Source organism: Squalius cephalus (genome assembly GCF_949319135.1).
Source record: "Squalius cephalus genome assembly, chromosome: 15".
NCBI classification, from domain to species: Eukaryota; Metazoa; Chordata; class Actinopteri; order Cypriniformes; family Leuciscidae; genus Squalius; species Squalius cephalus.
This window is the reverse complement of record NC_137136.1, coordinates 19,714,055-19,734,743: the sequence shown is the minus strand read 5'-3', so window position 1 is coordinate 19,734,743 and position 20,689 is coordinate 19,714,055. Positions and strand designations below refer to the sequence as shown.

The window sequence follows — 20,689 nt, the reverse complement described above, 5'->3', positions numbered from 1 at the left end:
TTTTTTTTTTTTTCTTGTGATCAGACAACTTCTGATGGGGGACCTTCTCTTTTTTTTAGGAAGGAGTTTTATGGTAATTTTTTTTTTTTTTTTTTGACACGCTTTCATAAAAAGGCTCATCATTCTGTCATCTCATCCTCTCACTCCATTTAACACTGTCCAACCATCTGACCTTTTCTTATTCATTCCATTTTATCCAGTAAATCTTTTTGTCCTGTGTATGAGCACAAGCAAAACAGAAACCACAGAAACACATCAACACTAAACACCAGAATCATATATATGAGGGTAAATTTGTGTCAATATTATTTAGAGCAGAGTATTATATATTTAAATTATAAGTATTTTAGTGAGCAATGAACTAAACTGCACATAAAAAAAACAAAAAACTGCTGTTATTCAGATTGATGAAGTCTGTCTCTGTGTGTGTGTGTGTGTGCGTGCGCAGTCCTTAAAAATGTCATTTTGTTTCATTGCACAGTGAAGTTATTTTTATACTTATAACTTTCATTCTCAACACTTCAGGATCATCATACATCAGGATCTTTTTTCTATGTGATCTGCTCTCAGTAATTGCTACACATATTTGCCTTCATATCTGTATATGACATGACATATTGAAGATCCTTGGCAGAAATGTGCATCACTCTTCAGTGAGGACCGATTTTTAAAACCTGCACCCAGATTTAATCCGAGGGAACAGAGGCTCACTGTAGCAACGGAATTGTTTTATAATATTTATATATGTGGTTGCAAATTTTAATGATGTAAAAATTGTTTTTGGGAAACAACTACTACTGCCTTACTGCTACCAAATGTACAAAAAAAACAGAGAGAGTGAAAAAAATTCAATTACTTTTAAATGAAAACGTTTTTTGTAATATTCATTAAAAAATGCTGGATTTTAACAAAATCTGCTCCAGTGTGTTGTGGTGTTTTTGAACTGGTGTCAGGGTTTTAGATCTGTCTGCTGTGGGAGCCGATATGACGTCATCTTGCAGTCTGGGCCCTATAGAGCTGAATCACAGTTAGTGATAGTGGGGAGTGCAAACGCATTCACTAATGTCCTTCGTTTTAGACTCAATGTGGGAATAAATATGTAGGTTGAGGATGAGTAGTAGTTGACACGAGCCCTCCAGATGCTTCCCTCCCAGCCAGATGTATCACACAGCCAGCCATCGCTAATCGGGATGAAAAAAAAAAAAATGTTTCCTACTATTGACAATGCTTAGCTTATTAATATTAAATAGTTTATGTTAATGTCGCTTGTTAACTTCCAATAGAAACGGCTTGGTTGTTGCATATTAACTACTCCGCTATACCATCCTCCAATGAACACGCCTGGCTAATGAATATTAATTAGCTACGTTCTGACCTTCCAATGGCGGAGGGTTGGACTATGAATATTAAGAACCAAGCCTTCGTCGCAGTAGGATCTGTAAATTCGTTTACCGGGGGTGAGTCCTGAGAGCGAGAGAGACGCAGTGTGGGCGGGTTAAGAAACTGCGAGAGGGAGGAGATATAACACTGTCTTTTTTCTCACGGCGTCCACCGAAAACGGGGGCATTGGTTTATTGGTATATAATATTCATATTCTTCCAGCTTCGCTCCTTTTCACAGTTCAGATCATTTCGTGAGGCACCGGAGGCCCCATCGCTCCACCCGTTGCGTTCGCTGTGCTCGTGTGTCGGCCGGCATCAGGCTGTCATAGGTGTGTGAGTGTGTGACGGATGCTTAGAGGAGACTGAGCAGGGTACCATCTCACACCTCACGGTAACGTGCATTTCATCCTAAAATAATATGTCTAATTCGATTCGTGCGCTTATGACAGGGGTTAATACCATCCAAACTGCTCTCTGCTTGTACATATGTAATGATATGGTGATTTCGGGTCGCTTGAATTTATTTACAGGCTTGAAAAATCGATTCATGTTTGTCGCATATGTTACAAATATGAGTGAGCTGTAACATTTTAATAACGCGTTTGAAACACCAGTAGGTTATATCACATCTTCCCGTCATTCAAGTTGGCAGCTTTTCATCTTCATTTATTCAAAAAAAGAATGTTGACGTAGTTTATGTAAATGGATTATACATCTTTTCAAAACAGATGTTATTCGAGGACATGTGTAATGAATCACATTTGATATTCTGTTAACAAACCTGCCTATGTGATATCCGCGTCCGCGCGCACAGTCTCGAGGATACACCTGCATGCGCGTGTAAACGAGGATGCGCAGACTTCTCACTTTCACGCGCACTCAAATCGCTTAATATCAAGGTTTTATTGATTTTTGATTGTCACTAGTAAATATGGACTATATATATTTGACATACTGTATCTCAGATGTAAGCCAGACCTACTCGGTCAAACTAGGCCATAAAGATGATGTCAAGGGTGTTACATATCATATTCACATGTACCTCAAAGCTAGTATTAGTCTATATGTTTACGTTTAAAGAAATGCGAGCAAGGAGATATATCTCTGTCTCTCTGTCTCTGTCCTTGCACTTATCTGTTTCTCCTCTGTCCTCTATCTTAAACATGCTTTATATCAGGTTAATGCATGTTATTTCCCTCTGTCCTTCCCCTCCTTCCTCCCTCAGATGGCCAGAATGAGTTTTCTCTCCTTTCTCCTCTTTTGCTTGACTTCGGTTGCCCATGGCAACAAAGGTCAGTCTCCTCCATCCTTTTGAATGTTGATATTGAGCATTATGTTGATGATGAAGTGCGAATGAGTGTATTAACATTTTCATTGGCAGCTTCTTTTCGGCACGTACAGTTGATTGAAACCAGTAACTTGATTCATTGTGCTGCTGTTAAGTATGAAAACATGTCAGTTATTCAATATATGCCTCCTGTATGAATGACAACTTAGATTTTGTAGAGATCACAAAAGGTAGGCCTCATCTCAAGGTGAAATGGGAAGAGACAACATTGAAAAAAGTGAAGAGACATGGAATGACACACTGGAAGATAAGAGTGAAGAGATGAAAGCTAATGACAGATATGTAGACTAACTGGTGGGATAGCAAAATTTGGAGGAGGACAGAGAGGATGCTTAGATATATATTGTAGGATCTCTGTGAGAAAAAGAGAGGGAGTGAGAGGTCGACTCTTGTCCTTGAAGAAAAGGGTGAAAGCTTATCTATTCTCGTCTCAGCTATTTTTAGAGATGTGGGAAACCGGAGATGCTGTATTTCTTAATTTACGGCTAATGTTTCTCCCATGAGTGTGATCACAGACATGCGTGGCTCTTTCTGTCTATCCTCCGTCACAGCTGTTGTCAGAGTCGTTCAAAAAAAACGCTCTGGTCAGTCAGTGTGTGAAAGCGGCACGTGTGATAAATGGAGGGAGTCTGTAATCCGAGGAGTAATCCAGTGGTCTGATGCTCAGATTAATGTTATATGGCTGAGTGAGGGATGAGAGGGAGGAAGGCAGGCGTGGGTGGGTGGGAGAGAGAGGGATAGGTAGAGAGATAAATGGCAAAAAAAAACACAGACTGACTTGAAATATGAGAGCGAGGTGGTCAGCATGCAGCCACACATGAAAAATCCTTACATGCAAGACTGGTCCATTGAGTTAGTGGTCAGCACACTGTCTAGTAGGATAATATAATATGACCAGAGTCATTTTAATCAAGCAGGGCTCAATAATAAGGATTAGTAGTGATGATTTTTACGTGCCTTGCCAACATTTTTACTGGCACAACCGCAAAAGAATTATTGGTTTTCATTTTTAACAGTACGTATTTGCTAGAAATGATGTTTTATTAACAAAGTTCGGGAGGAGCACGTTCAGATAATCTACCCAATCAGCATCAGAGAAGTTTTCCAGCATCCCCTCCTCCACCCCAACTCCTTCTCTAGATTATTCCTATCCCAGCCAGGGATGGGGCTTACTCTGGGTTCGGACTGCATGCCAAATATGCATATTCTATATCTGATTATATGTTAGTGCGAACGCATGAAATATTTATTTTTTATTCATTTATGTTTTTTAAAAAGTTCATTAAATTGATTTTTGTTTGCATTTATACTGATATATTTAATATATAAATATACACTACCATTCAAATGTAGGGATCAGTAAGATTTTTAAATGTTTTTGATTGAAGTCTCTTATTCTCAGTTGCTCACCAAGGCTGCATCAAAAATACCATAAAAACAGCAATACTATGAAATTGTTACTATTTAAAATACCTGTTTTCTATTTCAATATATTGTAAAATGGAATTTAATCATGTGAGGGCAAATCTCCAGTCTTCACATCCCTTAGAAATCCTTCTAATGCTTTTTTTTTTGGTGGATACTATGATTTTCAGGATTTGACATTAATAAAATTATACTGCTCAATGGGAAGTTTAAAAGAACAGCATTTATTTGAAATAGAAATTGTTCCAATTTGTTACAGTGTAAAAAAATGTGCAAGTAAAAGTATTCATTTATTAAAAAAAAAAAATTTTTGAACCCAAAATTTTAATTGAATGTTTTACAAGAAAAGTGCAATAAGCTTGAAATTATACACCTATAATGTAACACCAACACTCCATAAATAAAACACTGGAAAACAATGGCATACAAATGCAAAAATATGATTGGTTTGCCGTTTTCAACACATACCTAATGTTTTTAAGACAAGCTAGATAACATTATCTCATTGACAAATCTGGGGAATTTGCAACAACAATACAAAATAGATCACAGAAAACCAAACATTCAAGTCAAGGCATAAAATGGGAAATTCAAGATAATAAATGTAAGATTTTCAGTAGCAGTGCAGCACCGACCGGAAAGACCCCAGGCCAGCGGGTCACCCTTATTGTTGAAAATGTCTCATTTTCAGGGAGTTTGGTGTAGGTTTGCATGGTTCGGTCTTTCTCTGAGCGTTCACAGAGAGCTTTCTGTCTATATTTGAGTGATAGGCGCAATATACCTCACGGTGTGCGATCAGGCCAAACATCTCTACATCTAATTACTCTGCAAAGCAGCGATGCATATCATTCTGTGTGTGTGTGTGTGTGTGTGTTTGTTTTTGTGTGTGTCCATCACACAGTTTTGGTGGATCCTCATATGGGTATGTTTGTAATTTAATGTGCAAGTGTTTAATGCATACGTACAGCTGGCCGAACCATCGCACCATCTGCCAATAATGTATTTCAGCACGGCTTTTTTATTTGTTGCACATTCCTTCGACTTGATCTCCTTGTGTTCGTCTTTGAACCTCTGCTCACTCACCTTCATAACGGCGTGTTATAAATAGTCTTGTCAGAAAAAAAATAGCCGTTTGTTCTGAATCGTCTCTCACACCTGTCCCTTGCTTTTGTGATTGTTTTTTCTCAGCAAATAAACACAAGCCATGGATCGAGACGGAGTACCAAGGGATCGTCATGGAAAACGACAACACTGTCCTCCTCAACCCTCCTCTGTTCGCCCTGGATAAAGACGCACCGCTGCACTATGCAGGTAAAGATGCTGATAATGTCGCACGTTTACTTGTTATAGTCGTGCTGTGATGATTAATCCACTTAAGGTCACATTAGTGGGAAAAACAGATCCATTCATTGTCTTTTGTCAATAGCACAGCTCACACAGATGACACTTTCAAACCAAGCAGTTTTCTGTTGGTCAATGCACCGAATCCATGTGACCAACTTGAAACCATTGCAAAATCAGCTTGGGGAAATCTATCGCCCTCGCATAGATTCCTATTAAAATGCCTGGGTTTCACTCCTGAAAATTCACAGAACAACGATGAATTCGCACCTTTAGTCGGTAGTTAGAATCTTTTACACCCAAAGTGTGAAACGGAAGCAATAGTTGTGCATAATCATATTACTAGAATACTTCCAAATGACAGGGTCTAGTTAGGGGTTTTGTGTACGGGTTATTTTGAAGGGGAGGGAGCCACTTTGAAGCTTCTTGCAGCTAGTTCAGTAGTGCGGTAAGTAATTACATGTTATGTTTACACAAATTACATGAATTACACAGGGATTAAGGCTGACAGACCTTTCCCCTCCGCAGGCTGAGCTAACATTCACAGTGCCGTGTCATTTGTGACAGCACTTCCTGAACACAGACGAGTGTTTACTTGCAGAAGAACACTCAGCAGCACTTTTCACATCATTTCACACATTAATGTTTTTTCCACTTGTGTAGTAATGGCACTTTAAATTAGGATTTTGGAAATGGATTGTCACGTACAAATATATTTTATTCAAATGTAATCAGTGCAGACTTCTTTTTCTCTTTTTTTTAGGGGAGATCTGTGGGTTTAGGGTTCACAACGGACCAGGTGGTTCTGGTTCGGCACAGTTTGAGGCCGTGGTGTTGGACCGCTCCACTGGAGAAGGTCTGGTTCGGTCCAAGGAGCCTCTGGACTGTGAAAGCCAGAAGGAGCACAGCTTCACCATCCAGGCGTATGACTGCGGTGAAGGTCCTGACGGCACCAACAGCAAGAAATCCCATAAGTAAGAGATTTTTTTCCATTTAAGTTCATGAAAAAAACTGTTGTGGTCATCCATTTTGGATTCTAAATTGCACTCCTAACCCTTTTTTTCCCCAAGGGCCACCGTGCACGTTCGTGTAAATGACGTGAACGAGTTCTCTCCTGTCTTTGTTGAGCGTCGGTATGAGGCGTCGGTTCCTGAGGGTCGTCTGTTTGATCGGATTGTGCGGGTGGAAGCCGTGGATGCCGACTGCTCCCCACAGTACAGCCAGATCTGCTTCTATGACATCATCACACCCAACGTCCCTTTCACCATTGATAACGATGGTGAGAACTACAACTGCAAAAGTTTTTTTAATACAATATTGTTCTATATTTTAGTCTGGTGTTTTGATGTCTTTAATTTCAAACTAATATCTATTTAATCTCCAGGTTGATGATTAAAATTGAACACGAATAAAAGGTTTTCACTGTCGCCTGTAGCTTCCATACAAGATTTGATTAAGGCTGTGAGGTTGGAAGCAATTTAACTCTAGTTATGAAATAAATAAAAACTGTTGGACTGAATTGAACAATTAAATCTTTTGAACGCATGATGAACATTTTTTTCTCTGAAGTATGAAGGTGAAGGCTGTTTTTTACTAGCTATCTACATATTTTAACAAAAAGGATTTAAAGGTATGAAAAATCTGTATCATTTTCTTTTATGTCATTTTAAACCTGTATGACTTTATTTCTTCTGTGGACATAAATACAAAAGAAGATAGATTTTGTTTAAAAAAAAAACGTATGTCAGTATTTTTTGTCCATACAATAGAAGTCAGTGGTCTATTTAGTTCTATAAAATATCTTGTGTTCTGCAGAATGACTAAATAATGACAGAATTTTCATTTTTGGGTGAACTATACCTTAATTATATAATAATAATTATAATTATAATGTAGGTCCCCATATTAATGTGAAAATTATAGAGCATTATTAATAGTGTAATATTATTAAAGTGACAATATTATTACTTTGAGATGTGATTTTTTTATTTAAGACACATTTGATTAAAATTATTTAATTTTGATGATGGTGATAAAATTGCCTAAAACTGCTTTTACATTCACCCCCATAATAGTATTGTAATATATAATATTATAATCCTTCCTGTGAAGATCATCATTTTATACAATTGTTCCAAATAATTGTTTATCTCAAAAAAGAGGTGGCATCTCAGTGTTAAGCTGGTTTTAGGGTAACATCCAAGTTCTCTGAACATCCCAGTTTCTGCAGTGAGACTGAGGGATAGTGACCCTTCCTGATCATTCAATGCAGATCAGAGCACCCATTGACAGACTGAGGGGGAGGCGATCAATAGCCGACATTTTGTAACATGACAAATGCTGATGAAGAAGGAACTGGCCGATGGAAAGAAAACGAAACAAGGGAGAAAGATACAAAGAAGAAGGCGCACAAGGAAGAGAAGTCCTCCTTTAAGCCATGACTTTGCAGATTTTTCTGCTGTAGTGTGTGTGGTTTGGTTTCGTAATTTGGGTCAGTCCGACTCAGGCTGTACCAGACACCACTGTGTGAATATCCTTTTATTTATTGTGCCACTTCAATATCGTTCTTTTACTCTCTCTCTCTCTCTCTCTCTCTCTCTCTCTCTCTCTCTCTCTCTCTCTCTCTCTCTCTCTCTCTCTACTCCAGTTCACTGTTGGCCTTCACCTGTTGCTGTCGTCTTTCATTGCTTTGTTTGTTTTTGCTCTCATTTTCAGCTGCTTTTGAATCTTTTGCTTTCTTTATTTTATGCTCAGTGTCCCTGGCAGTAGTCAATCTGTTTTATAATTTCCAACCAGTCACCAAAGCCTCTGGCTTTCAAGTATTGTTACATTCTATGTGCCTATCTCGCCATATAAATAAACCTCTCTCTATCTCTTAAAAATCAAGGGAACATAAAGAACACTGAGCCACTGGACTCCAAACGCCAGCGTGTCCACAGTTTCTGGGTGACAGCATTTGATTGTGGGAAGAATCGAGCTCAGGCTGATGCTCAAGTTATAGTCACAGTCAAACCTTCCTGCAAGCCAGGCTGGATCGGTAATTATATTTAAATGTATTTGGCTATGAATTCAACATTATTGAAAATCGACAACGTTATGTCTCAACATATGTTATTTCGTATTATTATATGTGTGTGTTTGAATCACAGGATGGACAAAGCGAATCGAGTATACTCCTGGTTCCGGCAGTATCCCTCTCTTTCCGAACCTGCACTTGGAGACCTGCGAGGAGACGGTTTGGAACATCCAGGCTACTGTTGAGCTTCAGACGGGTCATATTGGGAAGGGCTGTGACAGGGACAGCTACTCCGATCGATCTGTGCGCAGACTCTGTGGTACGTGTGTAAATGGCATCAATTTCTGATCTGGGAAAAATTTTCATTTTTCTGATAAATTGTCTACAGTTTGAATTTGATGATGGCAGACCCTTGTTCATTAGGATTAGACATGATTAGCGGACAGAAAATTGAGGACTTTGGAGTTTATCTGTTGGAGTGCTCACTGTCGCCCAACTGTTCATCTCATTTAGAGCAGATGGGAAAATATCACAAAACATTCCGTTCTCCTCAGATTAGCAGCAGGATGCAAATCCCTTCAAATTAGGGTTTACTCCATAATTCCATAGCTCTTGCTGACACCAGCCTTGTTTTCAAATCAATAATGTGTTGGCGTTTAACATTTTCAGGTGCTGTGAGGGGTGAAGTCGACCTCCTTCCACCTCCATCTCCTGCAACCAATTGGACCGCCGCGCTGCCGACTCTACCGTCCTCTGATTCATCCCTGGTCTTCTCCTTCAATGGCTCCACCCATGTTGCTGTAGTACCTGATTCAGTTGCTTTGGCAGTATCCGGCGACCACTTCACCCTGCAGCTCTGGATGCGAAGAGGAGGTGCCAGCTCTCAACCACCGGCCAATCAGGCGAGGGGAACCCGTAAAGAGGAGGAGACTATTGTCTGCAGCACTGTAAAGAATGGTCAGTCTGTGCTAGCTTTGTCATCATATTTCAGTAGTCGATACTAGTGCCAGTAAAATTCAAGTGTTGTGTTATGCACACTCTTTTATTTAAAAAGTTTTAATTCTGTTCAAATTCTGGCCTGTACATTTTGTATTAAAAATGTTTTATTTCATATCAGATGTGTTTACATTAAGGATTTTTTTTTTTTTTTTCATATCAGATGTGTTTACATTAATACCAAGATAATTTTTGACCATGAAACTTTGCACTGAAATACCAGTAACTTTGACATCCCTGGTCATATTTGAGCTGCTCTACTAAACAGTGTTATGATCTCATTTCCAGATGACACATACTCTCATTACTCCTTATCGGTACATGGCTGTCGTCTCTCTCTCTTCTATTGGCCGGATGTGTCTGCTGCAAGACCCGTCAAATTCCTTTGGAAACTGGAACAGGTAAACTAACCGTGACAGCAAATCTCAGTTACTTGAATTCTGTCACACACAGTCTGTCACAGGAACTAATTGAGATATCTTGTTTTGCATCATATAAACGCACATCTGGGTGTGTACACCCTGTTTTCAGAGCTTAGCTGAACTTTGACTTCTGTCTCTGATAGGTGTGTGACAGTGAGTGGCATCACCTGTCCCTTAGTGTGCAGTTCCCCTCTGTCACACTATATGTGGATGGTGTGACCTTTGACCCTGCACTCATCCATGACAACGGAGCTATCCCCAACCCCGCACCACACCAACGGCTGGTCATCGGAGCATGCTGGGGTAATTTTTCAATTAGTCATATGTGATAAATCTTCAATTGGTGTGAAGATATCAGCAGTGGGTGGAGCAGAAATCTGTAGTACTGTTCTTTTCTAAAACTTTGTGTGTTTCAGCTATTAATAGACTCATATATTATTTAGCTAAACAGAACCGTTCTTACACACTGTGGCTCTCATTTAGAGTGTGTGTGGTGGAAAGATGCTCAAGCTTTCAATCTCCCTCTGTTCTGCTAACTGGGTCACATAGTCTGTGTTCATCACCTCTTAATGTTTTGACACTGAGCTGCAGCTTTAAGTAATAGTTAGCCTAATAATGACAGTTGAGTTATGCCATTATTTACTCACCCTCATGTCATTTCATACCATGAGCAGTAATTATAAAAAAAATAATTTGTGGAACTTGTGGTTATTGTTATGCCGCTTTAGCCATATAAAACCAGTTGATAGTGACCAGGGACTCCATAAAAAACATTTTCCGCTCTGTGCGGGTTGCTTCTCTCCTGCTAAAGATGTTAAGCACCACATTAAGAGCTGCAGATGACGCGATTGTTTTAACAACAGTATCAGAAATGTTGAGCAGGAAAATAGATATTTTTGCTAAAACGCTGCAGAAAACAAGAATGCAGCTAATACAGTTATTTTTGACCTGTCATACAGATGACTCAGATCGTTTAACTAAACCAGGTTTTTGACAAGAAGGTATTGTGAAGAATATGGGTAACCAAACAATTGATGGACCCCATTGACTTCCATAGTAGGAAAATAAATACTATGGAGGTCAATGGTGTACATTAACTGGTTACCAGCATTCTTCAAAATATCTTCTTTTGTGTTCAGCAGAAGAAAGACATTTATACAGGTTTGGAACAAAGTAAATAATGACAGAATTTTCATTTTTGGGTGAACAATCCCTCCTTTAGACGTTTTGATTTTCCCTATACATTAATCAGCATGTTAAGAGCATTTCATAATAAACAACGTTATAATTTGGAAAATTATTTAGAGATGGCGAGGAAAGACAAAAAACTTTGAAATTACTTGTTTACTTTGTTTTGTGCTCATGATGAGAGTTTTGATTATTAAATTATATAAGTTGTTTGTTTTTAGTAGTAGCAAAATATAAAAATGGTCCATCATTTTCTTAAGAGGTAATCTGTGCACCCACAGTATGTTTTCTCAGTCCCAAGGCCTTCTATGAGCCATACACATACATAGGTGTCTAAAAATAGTAGCCTGTTAAAACAGCTGATCTTACCTTTTCATATTCATAAACAGTTACTTTTTTTGGTAAATATTGGTAAAAAATTCTTAGACATCACTACTTTTGCTCTCGAGCCCAGGATTCTTATCTTTCATAACTATTCATGACTATCATAACTATTTTGAGTGTTTAGTATTTTTTCTTTTATAAAGTATTACGGCAACCCTGATGGAAATGCATAAGTATTCCAAAAAAGCATTGCCCTGACCTCCGCTGGGAAAGAAATATAGAGACCGGACCTCTTTAATTGAAAAGAACATGTAAATTGCTTTTTTTCTTCCAGTATAAATGACAGAATATAGACTACCATTCAAAAGTTTGGAGTCAGATTTTTTTTCAAAGAAATTAATACTGTTATTCAGCAAGGATGCATTAAAGTGATCAAAGTGACAGTAAAGACATTTATAATGTTACAAAATATTTCTAATAAATACATTTCAAATAAATGTTCTTTTGAACATTCATTCATCGTAATCTTAAAAAAAAAAAAATACTGTTTCCACAAAAATATTAAGCATCACAACTGTTTTCAACATTGATGATGATAAGAAATCTTTAATGAGCACCAAACCAACACATTAGAATGATTGCTGAAGGAACATGTGACACTTAAGACTGGAGTAATGATGCTGAAAATTCAGCTTTACCATCACAGGAATAAATTACATTTTAACGAATAATAAAATAGAAAACACTTTTGAACTGTAGAGCAATTTATTTTCATATATTTATATATATATGGTTTAAATACAGTTTATAACATTAAATATTAATTTTAATACATTCAAATAGCAAAGTTATTTTTAAATATTTCACAATATTACGTGTTTTTTTACACTATTTTTTATTAAATAAATGCAGCTTTGGCGAGCATTAAAGACTTTTGAACGTTAATGTAGGTTCCAAATGATATGTATGTGAGTGAAGAATGACAGTTCTTTCCATTTTTAGATGAACTATTCCTTAAAGCTACACTGTGTAATATTTTAAGTTGATTTTTAGCAAAAAACACTTTGTTCTTTCAAAATTATACGTTCTCATTAATGTGTAATCACTTTAACCAACTAATTAAGTATTCTCATAAGCGTAGAATCTGCCATTTAGAGTACATACGAGCGAGTCGCTCGAATGGCGGAAGCCATGTTGCGCATCCATCTTGAAAATACATTAGACAAAGAGGGACATACCTGGAAATTCAAGCTTCGCCTTTCACGTTTTGACACTCAGTGGCACCGTGACGAATGTGAGGGGGAGATTACTCGCGACTGCCAGCAGATTTGAAATAATACGGCCACCGTAGGAGTTAAAACACCCTCGGAATGGGATGGGCTAGAAAGTAATATTCAGTTGGTAGTCATAAACAATTTCACCGCTAGATGGGAGTAAATCCTACACAGTGTAGCTTTAAAAATGAATGAATACAGCTTTTTATTCACTTACTTTCCCTTATTCCTCCCTATAGAGCAAGAAGAGAAATCGAAAGACATTGTGAACAACACCATGCCAGAGAGTAAAGACACAGGTGAGGTGCACACCAGGAGAACATGCCTATGTTTGTGTGTGGATGAGGGTGTGCATGTATGTGTTATTCATGAGCTTTCTGGGATCAATAGAGATACTCAGTTAAATGTCAGCATGTGTTTAATGTTCTTAAATTAGTCTGTATCAATTAATATTTATATATCTTCTCATTTTGGTCCACAGGGAAGTTTGTCAGTGGTTACAAAGGGCTTTTGTCAGGAGTAACAGTGCGTCCAGGAAATGTGGAGCCACACAGTGTAGTGGAGTGCCTGTATGCCTGTCGAGAGGGCCTTGATTTCGGAGACCTTGAGACTTTGGGCTCAGGCATGAAGGTACATTCAAACTATAACTTAAAGTTTGATAACTTTACATTTTTACCCATAACACAGCCCAGATTTCTTCCCAAAGGCCCTTTCCCCATTTCTTTTTAAATGCGCTACTATAAATGTTCTGGTTTGCTTTTTGTCTAACTGAGATGCAAAATTGGTTTCTGTAGTAATCTGTCAATAGTGCTCAAGTTGCATTTAACCTGGAAAATTCCTGTAACATTTAAACAAGCTCGATTTTTTTTACTATTTTTCTAACCCTAGTTTATTTTCCTCAGGTGCATGTGAACCCTAGCCAGTCCGTACTGGTGTTAGAGGGAGACGACATTGAAAGTTTCAACCGTGCTGTTCAGCAGGTGACATACAGGAACTCTCTACGATTTGCCACCCCTGGTGTCCGTCCGCTCAAACTCACCACCTCTTTGAGGTACATGACAAACCACACGCTGAAATAGTGATCTTTCTTCAGCATTTCAAATTAACCAACATATCTAAAGTCTTATGAATTCAGACTCAATATTATTAGTCATTTTGTCAATTTACTGCAGTGGACAAGTAGGTTAGTGTTTAACTGCCTAAGCTAAAATTAAAATTAAAAGCGAATTAAAGAGAAGGAGATGAAACAATCAATTTCTAAGTGCAGAGTGAAGAAAATCTGTAAAGATGTTGAGATATCAAGTCAAAGGGTCGCGGTGAGCAGCTGTAGCATCAACAATAAATGTAACCAGCTGCTCACAATGAACATATTAATTAGCACATATTCACATAAACATATGGGCACACATTTCTACATACAGAAGCGTGAATAATGCCACACAATCAAGTATTAATTAATAATATAACACTGATTCATTCATCAAATTAACAACAATTAATCATATATACTTTACCATTTAAAAATTTGGGGTCAGTAGGATTTGTGTAGACTTTTAATTTGTTTAAAAAAAATACTTTTCAAATGTTTTCAACCATTGATAATAATAATAAATGTTTCTTGAGCAGAAAATGATCATATTAGAATGGTTTCTGAAGGATCATGTGACACTGAAGACTGGAGTAATGATGCCATCACAGAAATAAATTACTTTTCAACATATATTAAAATAGAAAACAGTTATTTTAAATTGTAATAATATTTCACAATATTGATTTTTTACCGTATTTTGGATCAAACAAATGCAACCTTGGTGAGCATGAGAGACTTCCTTTAAAAATATTAAAAAATCCAACCCAACTCAAACTTATGAATGGTGGTGTAGATCAATAATTTATTACTTAAACAAGACAAAATAAAAATATGACATTATTAAAAAAAAGACAAATCAGCCTAAAGCATTATTAAATGTGTTAGCTTTTAACACATCATAATCATAAAGCATTCCAGCAAAATGACACAAATACTTTATTCTCAAGTATCTAAATATTCAGTTTACATCATCACACTTCTCTTTGTCCTTCTGCAGGTGTTTCAGTGAAGAGAGCTGTCTCTCTCTCAGACAGCTGGAGGGTTATCTGGTCGTGCTCCAGCCTGACGCCCCGCAGATCTCTCTGTCTGGGGTGGGACCCCACCTGGCCCGACCAGCCGCTGAATTTGAGGGTCCTCAAGGGGTTCCCTTGTTTCCTGAGCTCCGTATCGTCTGCTCCTTGTCTCATGCTGTGAACACAGCTGCTCAGGGCATGGAAGGAGGGGGTAAGCTTTGAACATCTCACCTAAAACTGTGAACTCACAGCTTGATGGATGACCTCTATATGAGCTTTTTTTATCAAAATGAATTATTTTCATTTATTTCTGGAAAATGATCTCTACATCAGACCCTGTAATAGCCAAGAGGCTCACCTTGCTGAATAACTAAGAACAAAAGATCTGAAGTCTAAGAGCGTGTTTTGGTTTTGTCTGGAGGTGGTGCAGCATAGATGGACTTTCTATTAAAGAAGTCAAGATCAATCATCAGATATTTGCAAGTTAGTATGCAAGCGTTGTCTGTCTATAGAAAATGTGAGCAAAACTAGCAATGGAATTGCTTATCTGCTTACAGGTTAACCTATACTCATTCTGTTATCTGTAACTTTAAGCTTGTGCAATGCAGGAGACAGAACTTTGCTCTCCTCTCACATCAGTGTTATGGCCAAAGGCTAGAGTTATTCAGTATTTTTCTGTCTCTTTATCAGCACTGATGTCAGATGCTGTGGCTCACACTCTGGATGGATGTGAAGTCCAGCCCTTGGGCGAGGAGCTAAACCCAGAAAGGGAGGAGCTTCTGGTTGACATGGAGGCGTTAAGAGAGAGAGGGCTGGACATCATTAACACAACGGCCTACATTGCCATCACTGGTAATTATTCATCTTTAACTTAACAGCTTACATTGCCATCACTTACAATAAAGTTTGTCTTAATTTTGAACAATATATATCTAAATTGTTTTAGAAATTGAATAGTGTTTTGTGCTATTGTGCTAGTTTTTGTGCTTCTTCAAAATAAATGTCACTTGGTTTAATATTTTATTAAATAATTTAAAACATTTATACGTTTAAGTGTTTCTTTAGAGTCCGGGTACTTTTAGGACTGTTGGTGTGTTCAAGTCATGTCGTCAAGATCGTACCCAGCAAGCAAAAGCTGTCATTTCACCGTCTATATTAACTATAGACCTGATATAGTCCGGCTATGAGTAACCCACTTCTAGCCAAAATAATCTTGAATTTGGTTACATGTCGCTTGCGAGATGTATGATGTTCCATCATGTAAGGAAAGTCGACAGTGATTACAAGGTGTTTGGTTTAATTTCTTTGACATGTTCTATGGGTAGCCTGTGCTTCTATTCTTGGGCAATGGTTTTCACTGACAGCCCAAATTTTGTCTTGTTTTAGCCTAGACGTCAGGGCTGTGTTTGGACGGCTGTTAGACGTCTTTTAAATGCAAAATTACTTGCTGGGTATTTACAAGTTGAACGCACATGAATGCCACCACAATGTCATAAATACCAGTGGGGAGCTCAGGATTTTCTCTAAGCCCCGATCTGTACGAGTTGGGGGCGTGTAAGTCAGAAACATGGCGGAATACCACAATACTTAAAGGTATTTAGCTGTGATATTGTCAGGCTTTTCTATTAACAGTGCAGTAAGCTAGTTGCCTGCACAGAATATGATAGCATTATAATATAACAATATAATATGTAACAATAAAGTTTACAGTGTCTTCATAAATGAATTAAAAACATAAAAAAGCAAAACACACCTGATGCACATTCCTTGTTCTTCATTTTCTGGAAGTAGATTTTAAGAACCTTGCTGTATTTTTGTGTAATTGATTAAGAGAAAGTACTCCGCCATCTTACTTCCCACCTCCTAAATACGAACTTCCCAGGAGGACATGAACGCACCATGTAAATGTAAATCATGTACACTATCGTTCAAAAGTTTGGGGTCAGTAAGATTTTTGTTGATGTCTTTTTGATTAAGGCTGCACAATATATCGTTTTAGCATCGATATCGCGTCCGCGATAGTCACAACGAGGATGTGCAATGTCAAGTATAGGGATCAGCTGCTCCCTGGGTAGGAACGCGTTTGATTCGCGGATTAATTGCAAAGTTTATCCATCATAGAGTGAATGTTTATCATTTGCATGTGTTTTAAGTCCTGTCAGTTTAAGCATCTAGCGCAAAAAGACTGGAACTCGCGCGCTGTTTTCTGTGTGCGCATTAAATTCAGTTCAGTTCTCTTTCTCTTTCTTTTGAGCTTGATCGGTCATGTGCACGCAACATGAAGTCAGAATGTCTGTTTCGGCGAGTCTCCTCGTAAACAGACGGTTATGTGTTGTAAACAATTGAGTAAGAAAACGGATACATATTATATTGGATCCTTGCTTTAGTCTTAAAGTGATAGCAGCCTAATATACCCACAGATGCTTGTCACCAATGTTAATCAAACAACCAAAGAGAAAGAGAAAATCACTTTTGTAGCTCTAACAAAGATAATTTTGTTTCAAAACATTATTTTAGCACATAATGAACTCATTCTTATTTATTTCACAGGAAACATTCTTTAATCCTTTCTCTCTTTCAGGAGCGGAGTCTATCTCTGTGTACGAGGATGTGTTGCGCTCCATTCGCTATCGCTTAGCAAAGGGCTCTGCTCGTTTTGAAAGAAGATTCCGTCTGTCGTGCTCAGAAATGAACGGCCGGTACACCAGCAACGAGCTCACGCTGGAGGTAATAAACACCTCTGAACACACGCGACACTGATATGGATCCTTCAGCCTGACCTACAGCACACTAACCTAGTACACACACTTCTTGACAAAGAACACCATCGAAAGTTCACACTCTTAATGTTGATGTATAATTAACACACAATCTCACTGTCTTTGTCTTGCTCAGGTGAACTTCCTGCATTCTCTGGACAGTCTATACCATCCGTCTCACCTGCTGGCGTCTCAGCAGCAGTTCCTCCACCCATCCCATCACACTGGAGAACTGAGTGGACACACACTCCCCAACCCACACCGCAACTCAGGTAACATGTCTGAAATATGCAAACACAAATATTTACTGATATATCTCATTTTTCTTCTAGGTAAAATAGGATTAAAAGTGATTAAATGGTTAGTAAAGTTATTTAAGCTCTTAAGGTCAATTTATAATGTTAGTAAATTGTCTTTTTTTACTGCAAGAGTTTTGAGTTTTGAAACTTACAGTATATTGTAATAGTATAATAAAATATTATAAGTATGTCTTTCTCAAAAGACAGTTTTATTCCTCATGATATAACCCTTTAAAAAAGTATAAACTATAAAGAATAAACATAATGTCTCTCTCTCTCTCTCTCTCTCTCTCTCTCTCTCTCTCTCTCTCTCTCTCTCTCCTCATGCGTAAAGTTGTTCCAGGAGCTGCAACTGTCATCATCATGGTGTGCGTGGGTTTCTTGGTTGTCATGGTGATTCTTGGCGTCTTCCGCATCCGTTCCATCCATCGTCGTGGTGACGGAGCAAGAGGCGGAGGCAAAGAGGGCAGTAACCAATGGGATGATTCGGCCCTCACCATCATTGTGAACCCAATGGAGGTATGAATCCAAAAGTAGATACATGTACTACTGTTCAAAGGTTTGTGGTCGGTCATTTTTTTTGTTATATTTTTGAGAAAAATAAATGTTGTATGCTCACCAAGGCTGATTGAAAATACTGGGGGGAAAAAACTGTACAATTGTGAAATATAATTTTAAAAAGTTTTCTATTTGAAAATATTTTAAAATATCATTTATTCCTGTGATGGAGTCTTCAGAGTCATATGATCCTTCAGAAATCATTCTAATATGCTGATTTGGTGCTCAAGAAACATTTCCTATTAATATCAATGTTGAATCAGCTGTGCTGCTTAATATTTTTGTGGAAACTATGATTCCCCTTTTCCCAGGAATTATGAAAATTCCCTTAATGAAAATGAAAAACAACATAATTTATTTGAAATATAAATCTTTTGTAACATTATAAATAGATCTTTACTGTCAGTTTTGATTAATTTAATGCATCCTTGGCTGAATTAAACTGTTATTTTATATATTTTTTAAAAATATCTTACTCACCCAAACTTTTGTACTGTAGTGTATCAGCAAGCATTATTACTGATATGTGTGGTATCTTACACGTCTCTCTTTGTATTCTGTCTCTTAGACATACGAGAACCGCATGGGCATTGCAGCAGATATTGAAGGAGAGTGTGATGATGAGGAAGAAGTAGTGGATTCGCCCGGTGATACCAGTGATGACCAACGAATCATCATCAAGAAAGAGGGAAGAGACTCCGCCCCCAGGCGCTACTGAGCCAATTAGCCATGCCCACATTCTAAAACTCCTCCCACTCATTTAAAATACAGGAATATACACACACAGACGCACCATCAAAGATAATGAAAAAAGTGTCTAAAACACCTGTGACACAATTATAGGATCTCAGCCTCTGTGAATGCAATGCTTCTCTCTGGAATGTACGCTCCCACAATGCACAAAGCATTCCCTAGTCATCACTCTCGAATCAGATCCCAATATTTATTAATGGCACAATTATGTTCATTCACCCTACAACCTTTCCAATTGATGTGCTCACAACACTGTATTAAACATAAGGAAAACACTAATTGTCAGCTCGTATAAACTAATTGACTCAGAATGTTTCAAATTACAGCCTTTTGTAACTAATCTAATGTCTAAGTACAAAACGACTTCAGAAGCTGTATTTCCTCTGCACAATCTGTCTCTTGATACATTCCTTGAACAAATTCACATGTACAGATATAGAGGACTAGTCAGTAAAGGTGTTTCGTAATAGTGATAGACTGCAGCTAGGTATGCAAGTGCTTTCTTTTAAGCATCACAATACACACGCATGCACACACACACAAATCTTTCGTGCACCTCTTCTCACAACCTCACGAAAAACACAGTACAGTGCAATGCCCTCTGCTGTATCAGAATGTTAGCTCAACCTGGGCAGTTTTGATTGTACTTAAATGTGTGTAAATACAAATGACTACTACTATTATTATCATTTTTTTGTTGTTTCATTATTTGCGTTCATTTTCAGTCTTTGCACTTTCAGATAGGCTAGGCTAGGAATTTTTTTCTAATATCTCTGGCAACATACTGGTAATATACAGTGACAATGACAATAATAGTATTAGTAATAAGAGCGGTAATGATTGGCTTGATGAATGTCTATTTATTTGTGTGTTCAATTGTGTAATTTAAAACTTGTTAATATCTGATTCACAGTGAAACAGAAAGGCACATTATTGTAATGCCTAAACACTCCCACTCTGCCATCATCCTCCCTCTCTCTTTTCTCCTCCGTCCTTTCTCCATCCTTACACTCTTTAGATACTGCCACTGCTTTTTTTGGTTTCTGAATGTACAACTGTGCCAACCCTTCCTCATTCCAGCTCGCACTTCCCTCTCTTTTCCTGTGACTATTTCTCTGTCTGTGTTAGTGTACAGTGGAAACCTGTCAGTAAATAAAGGCCTGTTGTTTTTGCAGTGTGATATTAAGAATGGATAAATTTGCATTAATAAGCTATATTATTTCAATGGTTACCATTGGGACAATTAACTATACTTATAGACATAATGACATGGATTATATGGATTGATTGATTGTTATTGATAACCATCTGAAGAAATAACCTGTTCAAAAAATTCATAATAAAAACACACGGATGACGTCAGAAGGTGGTCTCTGGTTTTTTCATGTTATTCTTGAAAGGGGATAGTTGAACACAACAGCCAGAATGGCATAAACAGTCAATTTACAACAAGAAACTGACATGAAAGGCTCAAAACATCAGAACCAGATCAAATCCTAAT

At 37.8% G+C, this 20,689-nt stretch overlaps 1 protein-coding gene across 3 annotated transcripts; it reads left to right on the top strand.

Annotated features, from left to right (window-relative positions):
• Positions 1-1,483: 1,483 nt before the first annotated feature.
• On the top strand, positions 1,484-19,689 carry clstn3 (calsyntenin 3). 3 transcript variants are annotated; one of them, XM_079893643.1, is made up of 19 exons: positions 1,484-1,577; positions 2,608-2,674; positions 5,344-5,466; positions 6,260-6,470; positions 6,567-6,775; positions 8,384-8,533; positions 8,646-8,831; positions 9,182-9,469; positions 9,797-9,909; positions 10,074-10,233; positions 12,956-13,015; positions 13,198-13,346; positions 13,619-13,767; positions 14,804-15,030; positions 15,510-15,671; positions 17,401-17,546; positions 17,715-17,850; positions 18,212-18,396; positions 19,004-19,689. In XM_079893643.1, exons 2-19 carry the CDS (start codon positions 2,608-2,610, stop codon positions 19,151-19,153), a joined length of 2,871 nt encoding a protein of 956 aa, XP_079749769.1. In that variant the 5' UTR covers positions 1,484-1,577; the 3' UTR covers positions 19,154-19,689. The 3 variants fall into 3 exon arrangements, with proteins under 3 accessions (XP_079749769.1, XP_079749767.1, XP_079749768.1); XM_079893641.1 differs by having other exon boundaries at positions 1,484-1,773; XM_079893642.1 differs by having other exon boundaries at positions 1,519-1,711.
• The last annotated feature ends 1,000 nt before the right edge of the window (positions 19,690-20,689 follow it).

Excerpts from the sequence above, each read along its gene's own strand:
- clstn3 (XM_079893643.1), top strand. The coding sequence starts at position 2,608 with ATGGCCAGAATGAGTTTTCTCTCCTTTCTCCTCTTTTGCTTGACTTCG. Across the intron at positions 6,776-8,383 it reads TTTCACCATTGATAACGATG|GGAACATAAAGAACACTGAG; the intron begins GTGAGAACTACA and ends TTAAAAATCAAG. Across the intron at positions 13,768-14,803 it reads AAACTCACCACCTCTTTGAG|GTGTTTCAGTGAAGAGAGCT; the intron begins GTACATGACAAA and ends GTCCTTCTGCAG.